Source organism: Notolabrus celidotus, chromosome 4 (assembly GCF_009762535.1).
Source record: "Notolabrus celidotus isolate fNotCel1 chromosome 4, fNotCel1.pri, whole genome shotgun sequence".
Lineage (NCBI taxonomy): Eukaryota > Metazoa > Chordata > Actinopteri > Labriformes > Labridae > Notolabrus > Notolabrus celidotus.
The window spans coordinates 38,355,528-38,377,740 of record NC_048275.1 but is presented as its reverse complement, the minus strand read 5'-3'; the positions used below and the strand labels follow the sequence as shown (position 1 = coordinate 38,377,740).

The 22,213-nt window shown below is 41.8% G+C and overlaps 1 protein-coding gene across 2 annotated transcripts; it reads right to left on the bottom strand.

Annotated features, from left to right (window-relative positions):
* Positions 1 to 2,011: 2,011 nt before the first annotated feature.
* Positions 2,012 to 21,844, bottom strand: si:dkey-184n3.2. Of its 2 annotated transcripts, XR_004630947.1 has the most exons (5): positions 21,744 to 21,844; positions 20,463 to 20,539; positions 18,274 to 18,313; positions 6,759 to 6,851; positions 2,012 to 2,799 (listed from the first exon to the last, which is right to left on the bottom strand). XR_004630947.1 is itself a non-coding variant. In XM_034681324.1 (3 exons), exons 1-3 carry the CDS (start codon positions 6,958 to 6,960, stop codon positions 2,497 to 2,499), a joined length of 405 nt encoding a protein of 134 aa, XP_034537215.1. In that variant the 5' UTR covers positions 6,961 to 7,092; the 3' UTR covers positions 2,012 to 2,496. The 2 variants fall into 2 exon arrangements, 1 of the variants encoding a protein (XP_034537215.1); XM_034681324.1 differs by lacking the exons at positions 18,274 to 18,313; positions 20,463 to 20,539; positions 21,744 to 21,844 and adding an exon at positions 6,952 to 7,092.
* Between the last annotated feature and the right edge of the window lie 369 nt (positions 21,845 to 22,213).

The window sequence follows — 22,213 nt, the reverse complement described above, 5'->3', positions numbered from 1 at the left end:
AGCTGCAGGTCTGCTCCAACTCTCACCTCTTCTAAATCAAAGACTAAGACTTTTTTATTTGACACTGCCTTCCTATCTTAGATTATTTTAACCCACTTTAAATTAAAATTTTAATGTAATTTTTAATATATTTCTAATTTTCCTTTTCTTTTCTGTTTTATCATATTTGTCATTTTAATTGTGTTCTTTTATGCCTGTCTGAATGTCTCCAATGCTTTTAATGTTTTAATGTAAAGCACATTGAGTTGCCCTCGTGTATGAAATGCGCTATACAAATAAAGCTGCCTTGCCTTGCCTTGCCTACATATATTGCAGTTCTGTATAATCAACTTAACCTGCTTAAGTAAGTCTCACACTATGAAGTTTTAAAATCATTGCATATTTTGTATATACAATCGATATGATTAAATCATTTTAATTGAATTGCTGATTTCTGTAATTTAAATAAATGCATTTTGTTCATCCCTCGACCTGATTTAGCCTAATTTACAGCCTTTACTATGGTAAAAGTTTAAAACATAAAAAGGATCAAGAAAAACATTTATTTTTACATTATGGCTGTATTTGGAATTTTCCATATTTTCAAAGAATAAAGGACTACAAATCTTTACAATATAATTTGTATCCCTTTTTCCAAACTCAATGTCAGAAATAATAAAAACATATATTAAAAATAAAACAATAGAACATGACACAATAAAAAAAGAAAACAAGGAAATAAAATGACAAAAACAGATGTTGCGACTCCACTAGTTAAAGGCACATCTGCATATCTGACAGCCATTTGAATACAAGAGTAACATTTTTTAACACATGACCCAGGAGTAACTTCTAAAGAGTACTTTAGTACAGTGAACTACTTCAGTACTTCAAGAAAGGTTTTGTACACAACAATAACAGACCAAATAACATGGCAACATATTAAAGGTGACATATCATGCAAAATTGACTTTTTAATGGTTCTCTACCTGAAATATGTTTCCCTGGCATGTCTACAAACCCCCCGAGAATGAAAAAAATCCATTCTGCCCCTGTTTTGATTTCTACACCTTTCTGTAAATGTGTGTGAAACGAGCCGTTTCAGACTTCAGTGTTTTTGTTACGTCACAACAATATCCGGTCTGTCACGGAGTCAGAGCTCGGAGCTTGTTCAGCCCATAGACTGTATAAAATAATACTGAATCCCTCCTCTGTTTTTCATTACCTGCACAAATGTGTGCTAACAAGGAGCTTAGGAGGGAGGCATGCTAGTTGTATGCTGTCTTAATAAACACAAAGGTCGGTTTTACTCCCCACGTCTGCAGATTTGAAGATCTAGTGGATGATTTTTATTTATCATGGATAAGTGCTAGCGCTAGTTAGCATAGCTACATAGCTACATGTCGTAGCTGTGTACCAAGACACACGTCGACATACTGACAAATAAAACAACAAGAAACACAGAAACTGTGACCAATCCTTCAGAAAAGGTCCTGCTGCCTTTCTGGTAGAGGTCGGTTTTACTCCCCACGTCTGCAGATTTGAAGATCTAGTGGATGATTTTTATTTATCATGGATAAGTGGTAGCGCTAGTTAGCATAGCCACATAGCTACATGTTCATAGCTGTGTACCAAGACACACGTCTACATTCTGATAAATAAAACAACAAGAAACACTAAATCTATGACCAATGGTTCAGAAAGGTCCTGCTACAGGCGCCTCTCCGTCAGGATCAGATTCTGGATCAGATTCAAAGGGTTGAAGTAACGTGATCTTTGAGCAGCCGTGTATATTCATCCAACATGTAAACATTAGATCAACGTGCTGGAGAGCCGAGGCACATCCACTTCCTGAGGGGGCGTGGTCAGAGGGAAAACAGAGTGTTCTGATGAGGAATGAAGAAGAGGGTTTTTCAGGCAGACCAAAATCTGATTTCAAAGTGTTTTTTTGAGCATAAACTTTAAAGACATGTTTTGGGGACCTCTTAGACCAATATATATTGATGAAAAAAGCGTGATATGTCCCCTTTAATGTACAGCAACATCTCTGCTTCAAAAAATGCCTAGAACATGACACAATTAAGAAAAACAAAAAGGAACTAAAATGACAAAAACAGATCTGTTGTTGCGACTCCACTAGTTAAAGGCACATCTGCATATCTGACAGCCATTTGAATAAAAGAATAACATTTTTTAACACATGACCCAGGAGTAACTTCTAAAGAGTACCATAGTACAGTGAACCACTTCAGTACTTCAAGGAGGGTATTTGTAAACAACAATAATAGACAACATTTGTGAACACAGGACCCAAGGTGCGACAATCTTCTGAAAACAACACAATACACATGTCACAAATTAACACAGAAAAACACACATAAAGGCAGTGCATGTGAGTTGTGTAAGTGCTTATCCAAAGTCCTGTAACAATGTCTTTATGGATACTAACAATTCTTCCGCTTTTTTGCAAACCCTGGAAGCTGCATTTTGTCCGTTTTGCCATTACCTGGCAAAAACTCACTCGTAGAGTCTGTTTTTGAGAGCCTGGGCTTTCTTAGAGTATGTGGTGCCATCCAGCTCCATGACAATTTTCTGCATCACTTCGAAAAAGTACTTCAGTTCAGGGGGATAGTTCAGGTTGAGTGCATACATGAGACCAAAGAGCATCGCAGCAGCTAATGCAACATTGTCAAGGTCTTGCATCACGATCTGGCCTTCCAGGACGATCCCAATGTCCTCTGGTGTGTCTCTTTGTTTGAGAACACATATCCCCACCGTGGTGTCCTCAAGAGCTCCTTGGATCAGGGCTTCATCTTCCTGCTGTAGAGTGCACAGTCACAAAAAGAACCAAATGAGATGAACAAAGAATGACCAAATAAAAGATAAATCTCAAAGATTTTTATTTAAATAAATGTCTGTTTAGACACTATCACCGAATGAGCTAACACAATGTTGATTGATGCCTATGGCATACTGATGAAAGCCTTTGCATTTGCAGTTTATAGTATTATTATGGACTGGGTGTCTGTGGCATCATTAGCAAGAAAACAATCACAAGCGGTGCCCAGTTAGTGATGTGTTTTCTTTATCCAGAAGTGATTGGTCTGTCAGAGAGGGTAGGCGGAGCTAAGCAGCTTAGTTTAAAAAGATTAAAGTTAGATTAGATTAAAAAGTGTTTGATGTGAGTTTTAAACACAAAACTAACAACGATAAGTATGTAAGCTAATCAGCCTGCATTAAGAAATATAACCAGTATCAAATTAATACTTCAATGTTTACTATATTTTGTACAACAGGTCCCACAGTATTTTGTATGACAACTAAAATGGTTCTGTAAGCAAATGTTGAATTTTAAATTGTCATGATCCTCATCATGGCAGCCCTCTCCTCTCCCTCTTTGTGTGTGTTTTGTCATTTCCCTGTCTGTTGCTCCTCCTCCTGTGTCTCTTCCCCTTGTTTGTTTCTTGTGGGTGAATGTGGGCGGGGTTTCCATTCTGCAGGCAGCACCAGGTGAAGCCACTCAATAATCAACCCTCTACTATAAAGACTCCGGATTCTCTCCTACTCGTTGCCAGATCGTACTTCAGTTTTTCAGTGGTATACTGAGTCCGTGGCTCCTCAAACATGTTTTTGTTTTGCTTGTCTTTGTGTGTGTCAAGCTGATGTCCTTGTGTGTTTCCATTTAGATTCAGAGTTTGCCGTGCATGCTTCCTGCTCTTGTGCTGATCGCTTCCCTGTCTGCTGCTGAACCTGCCTGCCTTTTCCTGAGCTCCAGTTACCCTCTGTGGAAGGACTCTGGAAAGAGGGACTGCTCCGCTCGTTACCCACGGCGCCATTACCACGGAGTTCACTCTGAATAAACACTTGTATTTTTTCACAATCCAGCTTGCCTGAGTTTTGCATTTGGGTCCAGTCCTAGTGACAATCATAACAGAAATGTTACATTGAATTTCTGAAATGGCAATGTAGGGCTTCGACTACTTTCATTAATCTGATTTCTTTATCAATTGTTGTTTTCTAAAAATGACAGAAAATATTTAAATATGCCCATCATAAAATTTCCCACAGTACAAAGTAAACCCACTGTTAATTGATCCAACATAAACAGTTGCAGATATATTTTTGATTTATCAGTTTATTGATTCTGCTAATTGTTTCAGCTCTACCACAAAAAATATGTAAATCACAAAATCTAGAACATGAATGACTTCAAAATGCTCCATGGTGTTTCAATAGCTATGTATTTGAGAGCTAAACAATACTTATATGATCACATTACAGATACAATCTTAACAGTACTCAGGGCTCGACACTGGGACCAAAATGGTCGTTTATGCAACCTTTTTTCAGCGTGTGCGAGTGAGAATTTCATCTGGTCGCATTCATGCGAGTGCATATGTTTTAATGCTCCCTCTAACTGCTCATTTACACAGGAAGTGCAGCGTTGCGTTACGGCTGCGCAGCGTGTTTGCTCCGTCCGACGGCTTGCGCCCTGCTACGCAGTACTCTTGTTTGGAGCGTAGCGCCAGCTCAGAGCAGCCAGGATCAGCTGGGTCCAGTAAAGAGAGAACTACATACAAACAGGTTACAGAGCCTTTCTGTGGTTGAATTTGTGCTCATTTGGAGAGTATTCCATTACTTTGTGCTTTAAAGGTGACATACCATGCAAAATTGACTTTTTAATGGTTCTTTACCTGAAATATGTTTCCCTGGCATGTCTACAAACCCCCCGAGAATGAAAAAAATCCATTCTGCCCCGTTTTGATTTCTACACCTTTCTGTCACGGAGTCAGAGCTCGGAGCTTGTTCAGCCCATAGACTGTATAAAATAATACTGAATCCCTCCTCTGTTTTTCATTCCCTGCACAAATGTGTGCTAACAAGGAGCTTAGGAGGGAGGCATGCTAGTTGTAGACTGTCTTAATAAACACAAAGGTCGGTTTTACTCCCCACGTCTGCAGATTTGAAGATCTAGTGGATGATTTTTATTTATCATGGATAAGTGCTAGCGCTAGTTAGCATAGCTACATAGCTGCATGTCGTAGCTGTGTACCAAGACACACGTCGACATACTGACAAATAAAACAACAAGAAACACAGAATCTGTGACCAATCCTTCAGAAAAGGTCCTGCTGCCTTTCTGGTAGAGGTCGGTTTTACTCCCCACGTCTGCAGATTTGAAGATCTAGTGGATGATTTTTATTTATCATGGATAAGTGCTAGCGCTAGTTAGCATAGCCACATAGCTACATGTTCGTAGCTGTGTACCAAGACACACGTCTACATACTGATAAATAAAACAACAAGAAACACTAAATCTGTGACCAATGGTTCAGAAAGGTCCTGCTACAGGCGCCTCTCCGTCAGGATCAGATTCAGAGGGTTGAAGTAACGTGGGTCTGTGAGCAGCCGTGTATATTCAGCCAACATGTAAACATTAGATCAACGTGCTGGACAGCCGAGGCACATCCACTTCCTGAGGGGGCGTGGTCAGAGGGAAAACAGAGTGTTCTGAGGAGGAATGAAGAAGAGGGTTTTTCAGGCAGACCAAAATCTGATTTCAAAGTGTTTTTTTGAGCATAAACTTTAAAGACATGTTTTGGGGACCTCTTAGACCAATATATATTGATGTAAAAAGCGTGATATGTCCCCTTTAATCATCACTGAGTATGCCGCAGTCCTGTTATAGAAGACCTAGATCACAGATATGTGGCTGTTTGTAGCTTACATCAATAATCAACAAGTATTTCTGATCTAAACGAACTTTAAACGGTCGGGAGTCTGTATATGATGTGTAAACATGAGCATTAACTAGAATGAGAACGTACTGGCTGCGCAGTGCGTGGCGCAGCTGTAACGCGACGCTGCGCATCCTGTGTAAATCAGGCTTAACACAGGCACTGTATCAGACATTGTGGTTGAAAGTCGCCCTCTTTTTCACTGGCTTAGTCAGTATCCTCCACCTGCACTCTCTCCTGTTCAGGAAAGAGTGTCACGTACATGCGCAGCACATACTAGCATCACAGACCAGTGTGGCCCGTCTGTTGCAAACAACTCTAAACTTGTTACCGGGTCAACACAGTTTAAACTTGAAACTTTGAAGTTACACAACTACAGTAAGAAACATAAAACCTGTCGGGATTAGGGATGTCATTTTCAAGTATTTTCCATGATCAATCTTTGGAAATGTTAATGATCAATTATTGATTAATCTTTAAGAAAAAAACGTAAACGTTTCCCGTGTCAAAAATAATGCCAAATGCGTTTTTTCCCCTGAATCCTTTACAACACAATGTATATAACTGACAGTATTGAATATCTACGGATCAAATTGAGGTGTTAAAATGTTAAACACGCTGAATATCAACGTGTGGAGCAGGCTCATGATCTCTGTGAACATACAGTCATATAAAGTGAAGGCTCAGACTACAACATGTGGATTTACTGCAACAAGAACTGAACAGAAACATATTTCAGAGTCCAGTTTTCTGTCTACTCGTTCTTATTGAGAAAAATGATCATATGAGCGCGGTCAGATGTCAGCTGGGAGCACGAGTCATTATCAGTCCAGCGGCAGCGAAAAAAAGCGCTCGTGGAGACCTGTCACTCAGCTGCAGCCCCCAGCTGAGTGTTTCCACTGTGCGCAACACCTTTACATGCATGGTCATGCTGTACCCCCCCCAAAAAAAGGTGTGACCAACTGAGAAAGTTGGTAGCACTGCTACCAGTAGAAAAGTTAGTGTAGAGCCCTGGTACAAAAAATTCAGAACTATACTCACCACGTACTCCCTCACTAGATTGACCGGGTCCTCACTGAGGTAAACACACAGCCCCTTGAGAATGCATTCCCTTCCCACATCAATGTCATCATCCTTGGTCAAGGGAGATAGAGAGAACAAGTTATTCAGTTAGAATCCTTCTTTCTCCATCAAATGTGTACAGTATTTGCTTTCCCCCAAAAATAATTCTTACTTCAATCATGTGTGCCGAAATGCTCTGTAGTTGTTTTCCTATCTGTCCTCCCCTCTTCTCAAAAAGTTTAAGAAGCTTGTCAGATAGCACATCTATCTGTGACAGAAATCTGGATTGCAGGGGCACGGTGGTGATGCGTTTGAATTCTGCGTTTATCTGAAAACAAGAATAATGACAGACATAAAAATACTGAAACAGTCAACATCAATCAGACTTGCATCACAAAATTACACTGGAAGCCAATTTCCTAAAACACATACCTCGCTCACTTCAAAAAGTGCTGGCCATCTTGCATGGAAGTCTCGTATCATGGGTGTGTCACGAATCACTTCGTATCTCCTATATGCAAAAGTTTTTTCCATTTTCATCCTCACCACTTCCCTGTTGTTCTTCTTCTTAACGTCTGACAGAAGTCCCACTCTCACACTCTCAAGGCTTGCCTCAGATTCTCCGATGGGATAGGGGGGGCAGTCGTTCACTTCAGATCGTCTTGGTTTTTTGATGCCAAAAGCAGCACTTGTTTTCCCCTGTGGTTTGTGCTTGAGGGAGTTTACCATCACCTCAGGACACCCAAGCTTTCTTAAAGGTGACATATCATGCAAAATTGACTTTTTAATGGTTCTCTACCTGAAATATGTTTCCCTGGCATGTCTACAAACCCCCCGAGAATGAAAAAAATCCATTCTGCCCCTGTTCTGATTTCTCCACCTTTCTGTAAATGTGTGTGAAACCAGCCGTTTCAGACTTCAGTGTTTTTGTTACGTCACAACAATATCCGGTCTGTCACGGAGTCAGAGCTCGGAGCTTGTTCAGCCCATAGACTGTATAAAATAATACTGAATCCCTCCTCTGTTTTTCATTACCTGCACAAATGTGTGCTAACAAGGAGCTTAGGAGGGAGGCATGCTAGTTGTAGGCTGTCTTAATAAACACAAAGGTCGGTTTTACTCCCCACGTCTGCAGATTTGAAGATCTAGTGGATGATTTTTATTTATCATGGATAAGTGCTAGAGCTAGTTAGCATAGCCACATAGCTACATGTTACTAGCTGTAGCTGTAGCTGTGTACCAAGACACACGTCGACATACTGATAAATAAAACAACAAGAAACACTAAATCTGTGACCAATCCTTCAGAAAGGTCCTGCTGCCTCTCTGGCAGAGGTCGGTTTTACTCCCCACGTCTGCAGATTTGAAGATCTAGTGGATGATTTTTATTTATCATGGATAAGTGCTAGCGCTAGTTAGCATAGCCACATAGCTACATGTTCGTAGCTGTGTACCAAGACACACGTCTACATACTGATAAATAAAACAACAAGAAACACTAAATCTGTGACCAATGGTTCAGAAAGGTCCTGCTACAGGCGTCTCTCCGTCAGGATCAGATTCAGAGGGTTGAAGTAACGCGATCTCTGAGCAGCCGTGTATATTCAGCCAACATGTAAACATTAGATCAACGTGCTGGAGAGCCGAGGCACATCCACTTCCGGAGGGGGCGTGGTCAGAGGGAAAACAGAGTGTTCTGATGAGGAATGAAGAAGAGGACTTTTCAGGCAGACCAAAATCTGATTTCAAAGTGTTTTTTTGAGCATAAACTTTAAAGACATGTTTTGGGGACCTCTTAGACCAATATATATTGATGAAAAAAGCGTGATATGTCCCCTTTAAGTGAGTGCGGTAGATTGCCAGTTTATTCTTTAAGCTAGCTTTCCATCCAGCATATCCAGTGAGGGAGCCTTTCTCGGTCAGGCAGGGATGCTTTGAGATGAGGGCCTCTCCAACTGTGTTAAACTGTTTATCGGTGACATAAACTCTATAACGGACTATTTCTTGCACCAGTCCCTCAAGAATGTTTGACCTCAGCTTAGGATCTGGAATTAGCGATGTACCCTTTTCCCTGTACGCTACATTGGCCTGCTCAAGTTTCAGCTCGGCATCATAGCAAAACTGAGGAACACTGAAGGAGCTGGGCCAAAATGACCGAGAGCTAGAGCTTGAGCTTGAGGACTCCGACTCTGGTGAAGAGAGTATGTCAGTGTCAACACACCCACTAGATGAGGATGAGGATGAGGATTCTTGAAGAACTTGAGGGGTAGCTGGGTCAGAAAGGATCACTCTGATGGTCCCTCTATGTTGTACTTCATCCATTGAGGTGAGATTCATAAACTCATTTCCAAACAGTGCATCCATAAATTGAAGTCTGAAGTTAGAGTTAATGTCACATTGTCTTTGTACCTCACCAATGAGGTGGTTAACAGATCCAGGAAGTCCATTTTGAAAAGTTAACCTTTGGCTGCTGTTGTCACCAAGGATAACTTTTGTATTGATATACAGCACACACACCGAGTAGTGTAGTCAGAACAACTTTATTGATACTTCCTCGCGTCCTACATTATAGAATAAGATGCACATACTGCCCCCTGGTGGTAGCACTGTACTTAACACTACTGATCATTACATCTCCCTTTTCAACATAAATTGATATTCATCTTAACAGAAATTTGCATCTTTCAGACAGGTACAACAACATGGCCTGTATCATAAATGAAACACCTTAAACAATCTTAAATCAAACTTTCCTGCCCTCTCACATCTCCTCAATCAATCTTTTTGGTCTCACTATTTGTCTCTTAAACACCTCTCTTTGTTTTACTCCACTTTCCATGTTTTTGTCTGTTACCGCTGTGCTAGGTGTGTCATCATAAGCTCTCAGATTGATCTTTTTGTCCCTTATTTGGGGCTTTTTCCTCAGTCTATTGTAGTCTTTCATTGGCAGTAGGTTTGCCTGCGCCCCTGTATCCAGCTTCAGCCGTACATCTGTGTCGTTCACGTCCAGGTGTGCGATCCATTCGTCCTCTGAATCACTGTTGTCTCCCTCACTTGTCCCAACGTAGACCGGTGCGTCCTCGTCATCCTCGCTGTCACTTTGCTTTTCAACCAGCTGAATCTTTTTCTTGGAGAAGCAGCATTTTGCGAAGTGATTCTTTCCCCCGCATTTTCTGCAGTCTTTTCCAAAAGCCGGGCACTGTTTTGGCGCGTGTCTGTTGCCACACCTCTCACAACCCTTGCTCTCCTTGTTCTGCTGTGGCTGCATTTTCTTTGAAGTGGCCCGCCTGTCCGCGCGCCACACAGCAGCCACCTCCGCGGTCTCGTCCTCTTGGGAAAAAGTTTTAATTTGTGCCTTTGCACTTTCAGAGGCTTGGCAAATGTTAATTGCCTTCTCAAGAGTAAGGTCCGACTCTTTCAATAAATGCATCCTCACTCTTTTATCTTGCACTCCGATGACTATTTGGTCTCTTATCATGGAGTTACAAAGTGTTCCAAAGTTACACGACTGACTTTTCAACCTCAAGTCCGTAACATACTGTTCAATTGATTCTGACTCTTTCTGCATTCGGTTTCTGAAGACGTACCTCTCGTATGTCTCATTTTTCTTTGGTGTGCAGTACTGTTCAAACTTTGCAATGACAACGTCGTACTTGTCCCTCTCATCTTCTGTGAAGACAAACGTGTTGTACACGTCCAGTGCACCGCGTCCAGCTACCGTTAGCAGCAATGCTATCTTGCGTTTATCACTGCCCGTCAATCCGATAGCAAGAGTATAAAGTTCGAAACTCTGCTTGAAAACTCTCCAGTTCTCATCGACATTACCTGACAGCTTCAAGTCTTCAGGCTGACGAACAGAATTCATCGTCTTTTATTTTATATTCAAAGTTTCTCCTGGTACCATGTATTGATATACAGCACACACACCGAGTAGTGTAGTCAGAACAACTTTATTGACACTTCCTCGCGTCCTACATTATAGAATAAGATGCACATACTGCCCCCTGGTGGTAGCACTGTACTTAACACTACTGATCATTCCAACTTTTATAATGGTTGGGGAATCCATCCTGTTCTAGTCTGTGAAGGAAAGGAAAAACAAACATTACATTTTTTTAATGTAGTTGCATATTGCTTAAACATAAGACAGTCCCTCCAGGAAATTGCGATTTCGCGATCGTAACTATCAACGCAAATTCAACCAATCAGCGCGATTTTTTCGCGGCCCTGCAATTTTATACAATCAGCGCAACTTTCCCGCAAATTTGACCAATCACCTCAATCTCAGCCCCTGCACGTCATCGGTTTTGTCACCAATTTGACTTCCTTGGAACATAAACATAAGTCCTCACTTGATCGGCACTTTTCAACAACAAAACACGCACAGAGAACGGGTGAAGAGAGAGGACAGCAGGCAGGACAAGTGACCATGACAACGTTATTATTTATAGATTGAGGGGCTCAGTGTTCGCTTGGTCTCTACCTGCAGTAGGTGGGCTTTATGAACCAGCTCTCCTCACCTCCATGCATCTGTCTCATCTTCATTGATGATTTTTACCCCCGGTGTGCGTTAGTGACAAAGACACAACCGGGGGATGTCTGTTTACTATTTGATGTTTGACGTTGTTGCCGTGGTTACCGTAAAAAGCTCTGCATCTACAGCTTGATTTAATCCAGTTTGGTGAAACATCAGACACATTCAGTAAGTTTTGATCAACTCCTTGTCATCAAAGATTCAGATTCATTTCAGAGTGCCGTGAACTGACTGTGCATCAGTCGCTGAGAGGTGCATTCAGGGACTGTCGTAAATGTGCAATACAGTCCTTTCATGGCATTTTACTGTGAATCAAGAGAATCAAAATACAATCAGTGGCCACATCAAGAATGTTTTCTAAAAACAACTGTAATTTAGCGTATTTACTTGCCCCTGAGATGTTATTGGGGGAAAAAAGCCCCAAAAAAATAATCGCAACTTTCACCGCAATTTTTTCAAAAAGCTGTCGCAAATTCAGGCTTTTTGGGACGCAACAATCACAAAAAAATCCCGCGAAATCCTGGAGGGACTGATAAGACACACTTTTCCTAATCAAAGACAAGTATTGTTTCAACAGAATATCAGGTTTCAAATAACTTGGTCAGATAAAAATTTAGTCAGCTGTCAAACTAATTTCAGCCCAGGGTTTCAATTTTACAACATGAGTGAGAATTAATTGGCTACATCTGATTCAATTCAACAGTAAAGCTTTGAGGGTCATCCTTCAAACTAGACCGTAGTGGCTAAGAATGACACGCTAGGGTAAGTTGTGGCCCACTATGACCGACAGTATATTGAGACAAAAGATTAGTATTCAGATTTGAAGTATGGCATGAAAAGAACTCCCAAAGACAAATGGCACAATAAATACACCCAGGGTGTGGAGATAAACAAGGTATGCTGACTCACAAGCAATCAGGATGACAGACTTCAAAAACAGGGGCCAAAAATATATAAATTTCAACATGTAGGTGATGTTACGAAACCTGTTTCTGTATCCCTTTACCACCAAACAGAACCAAATATTGCAAGCCAATTAGAACAGATCTTAAAGACAGAGTAAATAGGATTTAAAAGGTTTAAAAGTGATTTCTTCGCACAGCATTCAAAATTGGTCACTCCATCCTCACTCCTTTTTTCTTTTTTTTTTTTTTTTTTCCTTCTTCTTTTTTCCTTTCTTTCTCCTCTATTATTTTCTCTCTTGTCTGCATATATATTTCTGGTTTGTGTCATGTTTGTCACAAACTGTCAAATATTAATGCAATTTATTCTTGCAGCAAAAGAAAAGAAAGAAAACCTTTTTCTTCTGTGCTTGTGACTGTGTGCATGCAACCATCACCATCCCTCTTAGAACTCTGGCCTATCTTTTATTGACAGCTAATATCATGCTCTGTAAAAGAGGGCGTGAACACCTAGGTGGGCCAAAAAAAAAATAAAAATAAATAAATAAATAAGAGAAAGTGAAAGAAAGATTACATAAGGATATACAAAGGGACAGGGAGAGAGAAGGAGAGAGAGACCTAACACACTTAGATGGAGAGGGACCATGGGATGCCAAAAAAATATCTGTGTGGTGATCCTAATGATTAAGCAACCCTTAGTGTCCACAATCATTACTGAAGCTTGGGTCGCAGAGGGTTGCCGCCGTGATGTGTTCTATTTGTGTAACAAGACCACCACTGGTGCAGATGAAACCACTTGGGACTAGATCAGCCGAGCGGTACGGCCCGGCACCCGGGCCGCGAGAGCAGTCAGACCGAAGGACCCAACCCGCCGCGGGAGACCCAGGCCAGGGGACAAGCCAAGGACCCAGACCGGAAGCAAGCAGGTACCGCCGGAGCACCCAGGGCGACCCCCAGGTCACCCAGTAGGAGGAAAGGGGGGCAAGGGGGGAGATCCCTCGGCCCCCCCCAAGGGACACCCCCACAACACCGCCCCCACAGCCCCCCTCCTCACTCCTTTTTTGATGTGTGCATACAATCTGGCACCAAGGGGCAAGTTCCGGTCTAAAAAAAATGAGTCCAATGCGGAAGTGCTAAAAACTGCAGTTCAGAGGATCCGCTTGAGGCTGGCTCTGGAAGTACCGGAAGTCACATACACATGAATGGGAAAAAGACTATCTTTACAGCAGAAATTAACATGTTTACAGCCTGGTACAAAAGATGAGTGTAGTCTGGATAGCTCATTTCTCGATCGGCACACACTGTACGGGGGGTGAATTTATTCATAACGTGGTAATATCAAAGATATTGAGATTACGAGTTTTCCATCATGAGAGGCACAGCTGACTTGATTGACAGGCGGGAACACTGCAGCTGTTGGCTAGGAGGCTCAAAACCCGCCTCTTTACGTCACACTCGCTCGACAGCAGCAATATGGCTGCCGCTGCCGATTGGCCTCAAAACAGCTCTTCAAAAACAGATGGGTGACGTCACGGAGACTACGTCCATTATTTATACAGTCTACAGTCATGGCCAAAAGTTTTGAGAATGACACAAATATTACATTTTCACAAAGTCTGCTGCTTCAGGGTTTTTAGGTGTTTTTGTCAGATGTCTCTATGGTATAATGAAATACAATTAGAAGCATTTCATAAGTATCAAAAGCTTTTATTGAGAATTACACAGAATTCATGCAATAAGTCAATATTTGCAGTGTTGACCCTTCTTTTTCAAGACCTCTGCAATTCATCCTGGCATGCTGTCAATCAACTTCTGGACCAAATCCTGACTGATGGCAGTCCATTCTTGCATAATCAATGCTTGGAGTTTGTCAGAATTTGTGGGTTTTTGATTGTCCACCCGCCTCTTGAGGATTGACCACAAGTTCTCAATGGGATTAAGATCTGGGGAGTTTCCTGGCCAAGGTCCCAAAATCTCAATGTTTTGTTCCCCGAGCCTCTTTGTTATGACTTTTGCTTTATGGCAAGGTGCTCCATCATGCTGGAAAAGGCATTCTTCATCACCAAACTGCCCTTGGATGGTTGGGAGAAGTTGCTCTCAGAGGACGTTCTGGTACCATTCTTTATTCATGGCTGTGTTTTTAGGCAAGATTGTGAGAGAGCCCACTCCCTTGACTGAAAAGCAACCCCACACATGAATGGTCTCAGGATGCTTCACTGTTGGCAAGAGACAGGACTGATGGTAGCGCTCACCTCGTCTTCTCCGAACAAGCCTTCCTCCAGATGCCCCAAACAATGGGAAAGGGGATTCATCAGAGAAAATGACTTTACCCCAGTCCTCAGCAGTCCAGTCCCTGTACCTTCTGCAGAATATCAGTCTGTCCCTGATGTTTTTACTGGAGAGAAGTGGCTTCTTTGCTGCCCTCCTTGACACCAGGCCTTCCTCCAAAAGTCTTCGCCTCACTGTGCGTGCAGATGCACTCACACCTGCCTGCTGCCATTCCTGAGCAAGCTCTGCACTGGTGGTGGCCCGATCCCGCAGCTGTAACACCTTCAGGAGACGGTCATGGCGCTTGCTGGACTTTCTTGGGCGCCCTGGAGCCTGTTTGGCAACAATTGAACCTCTCTCCTTGAAGTTCTTGATAATTGGATAGACGGTTGACTGAGGTGCAATCTTACTCGCTGCTATAAACTTCCCTGTTAGGCCCTTTTTGTGCAATGCAATGATGGCTGCACGTGTTTCCTTGCAGGTAACCATGGCTAACAGATGAGGAACAATGGTGTCATGCACCATCTTCCTTTTAAAGTGTCCAGTCACTCAATCATGACAGATTGATCGCCAGCCTTGTCCTCATCAACACCCACACCTGTGTTAATGTGTGTGACACCTGTGTGTCATTGAAATGATGTTAGCTGGTCCTTTTGTGGCAGGGCTGAAATGCAGTGGAAATGTGTTTTTGGTGATAAAGTTCATTTTCAAGGCAAAGAGGGACTTTGCTATGAATTGCAGTTGAGCTGATCACTCCTCATAACATTCTGGAGTATATGCAAATTGTCATTATAAAAACTGAAACAGCAGACTTTGTGAAAATTAATATTTGTGTCATTCTCAAAACTTTTGGCCATGACTGTATGTCTGGCACTTTGTCACTAAATTTGCACTTGTACACCCACTGTCCATATGTTGTCAGTCAGAAAAGTCACAAACACAGCAAAATAATAACATTCAGACAGAGGCCAGGGTCTTTGTAGCTAGACTTCTTACTGCCACAGACATGTAGTCTGTCATTAGTGATAACAGAGGGAGATTCGTTTTTCATTAGTCTTTACATATTTTTTTAGCAGAAAAATCATAATCATTCTTCTTTTAACTGTTAGTTACCACTCAGGTAATACCAACCAACCTTTTATGAGGACATGCCTTTTTAAGGTCACCATGCGACTTGATCCAACCATATAGTCAGCCAATGGATAGGCATCGATGAGTTCAATGAGTGTCACAAGCTTTATTTCTCTAGATGGTGACAAACTTAGTTCAAAGGCTCTGTAGTGTTCAATGTACCATCCACACAGCACTTTCACAATGAGGAACAACTCATCATTTATAACACACATCTGAATAATTTCAGCAAACTCTGGCAATCCACTTGATGATCCATAGGCAACTATCATACCATTGCTGTAGGCTATGCCACTACTTGATGCATTCTTGGCAAGATACACTTCAAAATGTGTTGGGGTATTTTAACTGAATAGCCTGAGCCACTTCTTCTCTCAGTACATCAACTGGAACTGTGGACACATGTGGTACATCAAGGCTAGATTTACCATAGGATGGTGAGCTTATGTGGAAAGCAATCATAAGCTGATGCTTTGAAGCCAGAGTCAGGGGTACATTTTTAAAGCAACTTGTGTGCTTCACAATCTGCTTGAAAAAACTATGTTTGGCTTCAAATCGCATTGTCCAGAGTGCAACTAGAGGGCCAAAACACCGTATCAAGTGAGGGTAGCGCTCAAGATAGTGGTACTTTGGTAGAAGTCTGACACCAGGGAACAGCTCTTGGAACCTCTGCCTGTGCACAACTATTTTGCTTTCAAGGTAAGAGATGGATTCATCAGTATGCACGGGAGCAACAAGTAACTCAACAATATCTTTTAAATCCATCAAAACTAGCCATGTAGGATCATTTCTGGCACTAGATGTCCAATCAGAAACGGGAGAAACCTCAGTAAACTCCAATTTTCATGGGCATTGCCCCCGATAGTCTTCCGACCCGATAAACTCTGTGGTACAACGTGTGGCTTATTTGTTTTGTCTGACCATTTATAGGGGAAAGACAATATAGCTTTATTCAAGCTATCTACTGTAAAAAACTTCTTTGACACCATTGATGCCAAGCAGTAAGCCAACTCGACCGGCACAACACCCTCAAATGCATCATGAGCAATGTCTGGAGGAAAACCAGAGACAACATGAAAATGAGAGAGGTTTTTGGTAAAAACACACTCCCGTTTAACTCCAAAGCAATGTGCATTATTCTCAAGTGCTGCTTTTACATGATCTGCATGCACCTCTTTTGTTCTGAGGCTGAAAGCACCAGAAGCAACACAGTCAGACCTAATGTCACAACTTTTTGCTGTGCAAAATCGACAGAAAAAATCTCCTGAAAAACTTTCAGTGAAGCCTGCAATGCTGTGAGCTCCTAAGTTATCAGCCACAACACTGTGCACACTACCTTTAAGACACTTAGCTAATAAAGGGACATACACACCATGGTCCTCCAGAATTTTTAGATCTTGCAAAAAAGGTTCCAACACTTTGTCATAAGCATATATTTTTACATCAACACTTTTGCAAAGTACTGCAAGATAAATAGATGATAAGGAAGAGTGAGAGCCAGGTGCCAGGTTGCCTAGTACCCAATAAAGACCAAAAAGCTTGTGTTTTTTCCGAGAGGTACCCAAGGGATTGCAGGTCTCAAAATCGTCCACATACAGACGCAGAGATATTCGCAATTCCTCAGCATTCAAAAAGTTGTTTTCTTTAAAATGCGAACCATCTTCAGTGGACCTGAATTCATAAGAAGGATCAAGATCAATATCCCGCTGTCCTTTATGATTTGCAATAATATCATCGAGAATAACTTTGCAATTTAATATTTGCTGCAAGGACTTTAGCAGTGGGACATACTGCAAGGTGTGTTTCTTTTTATGATCAAGTATGTAGGTAATAGGTTCCACTACACTAAATTTTTCCTTGTAAATTTTTTTACGTTGATATGATGTGCTAAGAGGGCCACCTTTTTCAATTGCTCTCTGAACTGGGTTACATGAGCGAACCGCTGTGATTTCTGTAACTACAGAGTCGTCAACTTGGAGATTGTGACGTTCAAGGATATCACTTACAAAACCTCTGGAAAGTGGGACTGAAGCAGAGCTTATCAAATAGTGAAGTTCTTGTAAAAATTCATCAATTGCTGTACCTGGAACATGGACTAAATATTCCAACTTCAACAAGGCTGCTGCAAGCTGCTGCTCAATTACACTTTCAAGTTCCTTGTGTTGACCTTTCCAATCTAGGGATGTACCAGAAACTTCCTCTTCAACACACTCTTCGTCCTGTGAGTCAGCAAATGAATCATGTAATGATGGTGATGCTGTTGTAGTTGTTATCACAATACCAGGTATAAAATCAATTAGGTTGTGAGGTGTGTGTCGGCGACTCTTGTGAGACTTGAAGGTACCATAAATGCTGGTTTGAAAACTACAGCCAACAAACATGCAAGAGACATTTTCATTTTTCCTAAGATGTGTGTTTATATGAACAAAGTACTCCCTTCCATTGGCTAAATTCTTGCACGCACATACGTGACAACGGGAAGTAGACAATTCTTTTTGAATCTGACTTCATTGTGTGGAATGAACTCTACTTTGATGCACAATTAAAGCATTCCATGTCTTAAATGTGCATGGACGTTTCAAATATGTACATGGATATCGAATGGTGCGGCCAAAATGTGGATGTTTGAGTTTATAATGATTGAGTAGTTCAGACCTACTTTTAACAGCTACTGAACACCCCTTACACTGCCACATTCACTGGGGAGAGAAAGAATGGGAGAGAAACAAATGAGGGACTGACCAATCTAACACACATCCAACAGTTTTCCTCTCAGAATATAGGTAGATCAACACTGCTTAAGTTATTCTCTGTCACTTAAATGCATAAACTCAGTTGTTAGATTATTATTAGGTACACCTCAGTGGCGGCTGGTGGAGTTTTCTCCTGGGGGGGCTACAACTCCAAAATAGTACATGTTTGCTTGCTTTTTGGTAAATGTCTGGGGTATCACACCAGTGTATTTACATACACGAAAACAGCAAAAGCAACATTATAATGTCATGTACTGTTCTAACTTTTGTACATAAATTTTGCTCTTCTTTCCTTGAGAGAAATACATTTCTCAATGACTCTATGGTTAAAGTCAGGGATGCTTTTGACAAGTTTCTTCTCCATAGAGAGCACGGCCAATGCATTGAGACAATCCTGTGACATTGTGTTCCTGAGGAAGGTCTTGATTCTCTTCAGTGTTGAGAAGCACCTCTCAGATTCAGCAAGATTCATTTGATTGTCTTGCTGCATCACCTGTAATAGATAAGTGACCATGGTGATGGTGTCTCGTGACTGTAGTATTCATGCTGCCACTGGTGCAGTAGGCTAAATAGCTTCAGTAGATCATTGATTAATAAGATTTGTGTTTACCATGTGTATAAGCTGTGTAAGCTAATCATTGTCTCAGTACTTATTTAAAGAGGTGTAGATATTATTCATGTATCACCAATTAATGTGTGTGTAGTAATGATATTACATGCTCACCAGCAGAGGGCACTGTTACACTATGTATAATGCTTGTTAACAAATAATCTTTCAAATAATAGCATTACTATTCCTGCCAGTTTAACTTTTCTGAAAAGTTCTTTAAATCAGTAATACCTGTCTTAATCCATGCTGGGTCAGATCCTGATGTTTGGAAAAGGAGGCAGGGAAAGCAGACTAACGCATTAGCATCACTGCATGTAGTTAGCCTTGTTGCTAAACCAGGTCCTGGAAACAGACCGGGTGTATTGTCTCCCTCTCTCTTTGGACTGCTGATTAATGTTGATGTTCGGCTGATCAGGTCCACGCTCTTTCACGTGGAGCTTCTCCTGGTATGTTCTCCTCTCTAAAGGTGATGTTTTGAGTGACTTCACTGAATTATTTAACTTCTCTGTCTCCATTTTGCGTCTCTGTCCGATCGTCTCCTACTCCCACGGCTCGAGCTGTCAATCAGCCGCGCTTGATGACAGACGGCTGTGACGTCAGCCCCATGACAGGAGGGTGGTGGTATGTAAATCAAGCTGCATTCAGCTCTGGGCGCAGGGAAGGTGCGCCCCGACATGGCCCTATCTCTTGTATTGAAGAGGAGCTACTGCGCATGTACAACTTTTAACCAGAGTCTATGGCCAAAGATTTCTGCGCCCCGGAGGAAAACTGGAGAAAACCAGTCTATGGGGAAAACCCATGGGGAACATACGTCACCAATCAGACAACACAGATGAACGAAACAGCTTTGCTAATAATTATTTAACTATACAATATTAATCTTGCTCATTTTAAAATATATATACATACAGTTCAGAATATTATTTTATTATTTAATTTTTTTTTTTTTTAATGTCTTGTGGTGGTTGGTGGGGCGGCGCCCTAGCGCCCCTATTGGCCAGCCGCCACTGGTACACCTGTCTAAAAAAATTCACAATACAAAAGTCCTGCAATAAATCATTCTTTGTGATGGTTCTAATGCTCGGTTCTTTTTTTATTTCATGTTTTTTTGAGAGGTGTAGGTTCGTGGGCTTGTTAAATTGTTCTGTGCTCTAGTGAAATGGATCTAGCATACTAAGTTTACATCATTTATATCAGCCAGGTTAGACCAAATATTAAAAATACCCTTTTGCAACCTTTTTCAAAACATTATGAAGGTAGGATTTCATACAGAACTGTAAAATTACACAGCATTTGATTAGGTTTAGACCGTGGAACTAAGAAATCAGAAAATATGCACAGTTGCTATTTAAGCAGCCAGTATTCTCAATGTTATAGATGAATATTTCAGATTTTGATAGCAACATCATCATACCAAGAAATTTGAAAAAAGTCTAAACACATCAAGTCAACCTAAAGCAAATAACTCATTTAAATAATACTCACCATTAACTACAGAGCCTTTGGAACATCACTTGAACCAAAGCAGAGTTCAGTGGTCTCAGCAAAAGGTCACCAAAAACCTATCAAGGGAAAAAAAGAGTTATACAATTTATCTATCAGTCCCACCCCATAGGAAAAGAAATTTAGAGAGGAGGTCTCAAAAGTGTTTCATTTCTGTCTCCTAGACAACAATGAGATCTGTTTGAAAGCAAAATGAGACTATAGCTTATGTCTCCTGTTTCTCATTCTTGCCTTCAGAAAAAAAGTTACAAAAAGTCTCAGCTTAGTCTCCCTTTCAGTTCAAAAGGAGATCTGGTCAAAATCTGAAATGATTCTCAGGTATTTCTCAAGTGTTGTGACTCCTTTTGAGCTCAGGTGGAGAAATCAGGGAGCTCTCTCAATTGTCTGGTGGCCTAGCGGACTAAGCGCCCCACATACAGAGGCTACAGTCCTCGTCGTAGGGGTCGCCGGTTTGATTCCCGGACGGTCGACCATTTCCTGCATGTCTTCCCCCGCTCTCTACTCCCCACATTTCCTGTCTCTCTTCAGCTGTCCACTCAAATAAAGGCAAAAAGGCCAAAAATATATTTAAAAAAAGAGAAGAAAATTAGCCATTAATGAGATCTCTCATTTAAGTCTCAAATAAGACTCATGTTATGGTCTCAACTATTTCTCCTAGTGAATTTTAGGAGAAACCAATGAGAACAATTTGAAACTTGAATGAGGCTGAAGTGAGAATCTCAATTTTGTCTCCAGATACTTAGAAGAGAAAGATTTGAGCAGTAAAATTTTCCTCTGGGACCAGTTGTTGAGCCACTAATAAAAAAATTCAGTTGCCTGGATAGACAGTTTTCCTCTCAGAATATAGGTAGATTAACACTGCTGAAGTTATTCTCTGTCACTTAAATGCATAAACTCAGTTGTTAGTTTAGGTACACCTGGCTAAAAAAAATCACAATACAAAAGTTGTTCTAATTTAGAAAGGCACCGCAAATTACCTTCCTTGACCTAAGAGCTGCTCAAATTAATAAGTGCAGGGCAAAAAATATGTGCTAACCTGTCACTGTCCCGTCTTACACTGTCTGTCTGCTGCGCCTCGTTTTTTATGTAAAACTCACAGAGTTTTGATGGTGGGGCTAACTGTTGATTCTTAGTCTACATCAGGGGTAATCAAACAGACGAAACCATGTCAGTGTGCCGTGCGTATGTGACATACGCACCGTTTGTTTTTCACTGAACTAATCTTTTGCCTCCGTAGCACCATTACACTGTAAACACACACACCTCCGCGATAAGGTCCCAGTTTCTCACACAAACGCCTTTCTTTCTCCCGCCATGAGCTCGGCGGTAAACAGACGGGTTACCGATGTTACGTTTTAACTCGGGGCAATGTTAACTGGCGACTTTCAGCAGAATGAGTCAGTGGTCCCCCGCGGCCTGGTCCATCAGTCGCAGTGCGTGGGTGGGGGGCGTGGGTGGGGGGAGTGGTCGGGCCGTCTGGGGGGGGGCAGGTGGGATTGGCCCTGCCGCCTCCGCCCTCCCCCCGCTCCGGCGCGCCGGTTTGGTGGGCTCTGGTCCTGGTCCTGCCCGTCTGCCTGGCTGTCTGCTCCTGGTGCCGGGCCCCCTCGGCCCTGGTGGCTCCTTTGGCTCCGTCTTGGGGGGCTGTGGGGGCGGTGTTGTGGGGGTGTCCCTTGGGGGGGCTGCGGGATCTCTCCCCCCTCGCCCCCCTTTCCTCCTACTGGGTGACCTGGGGG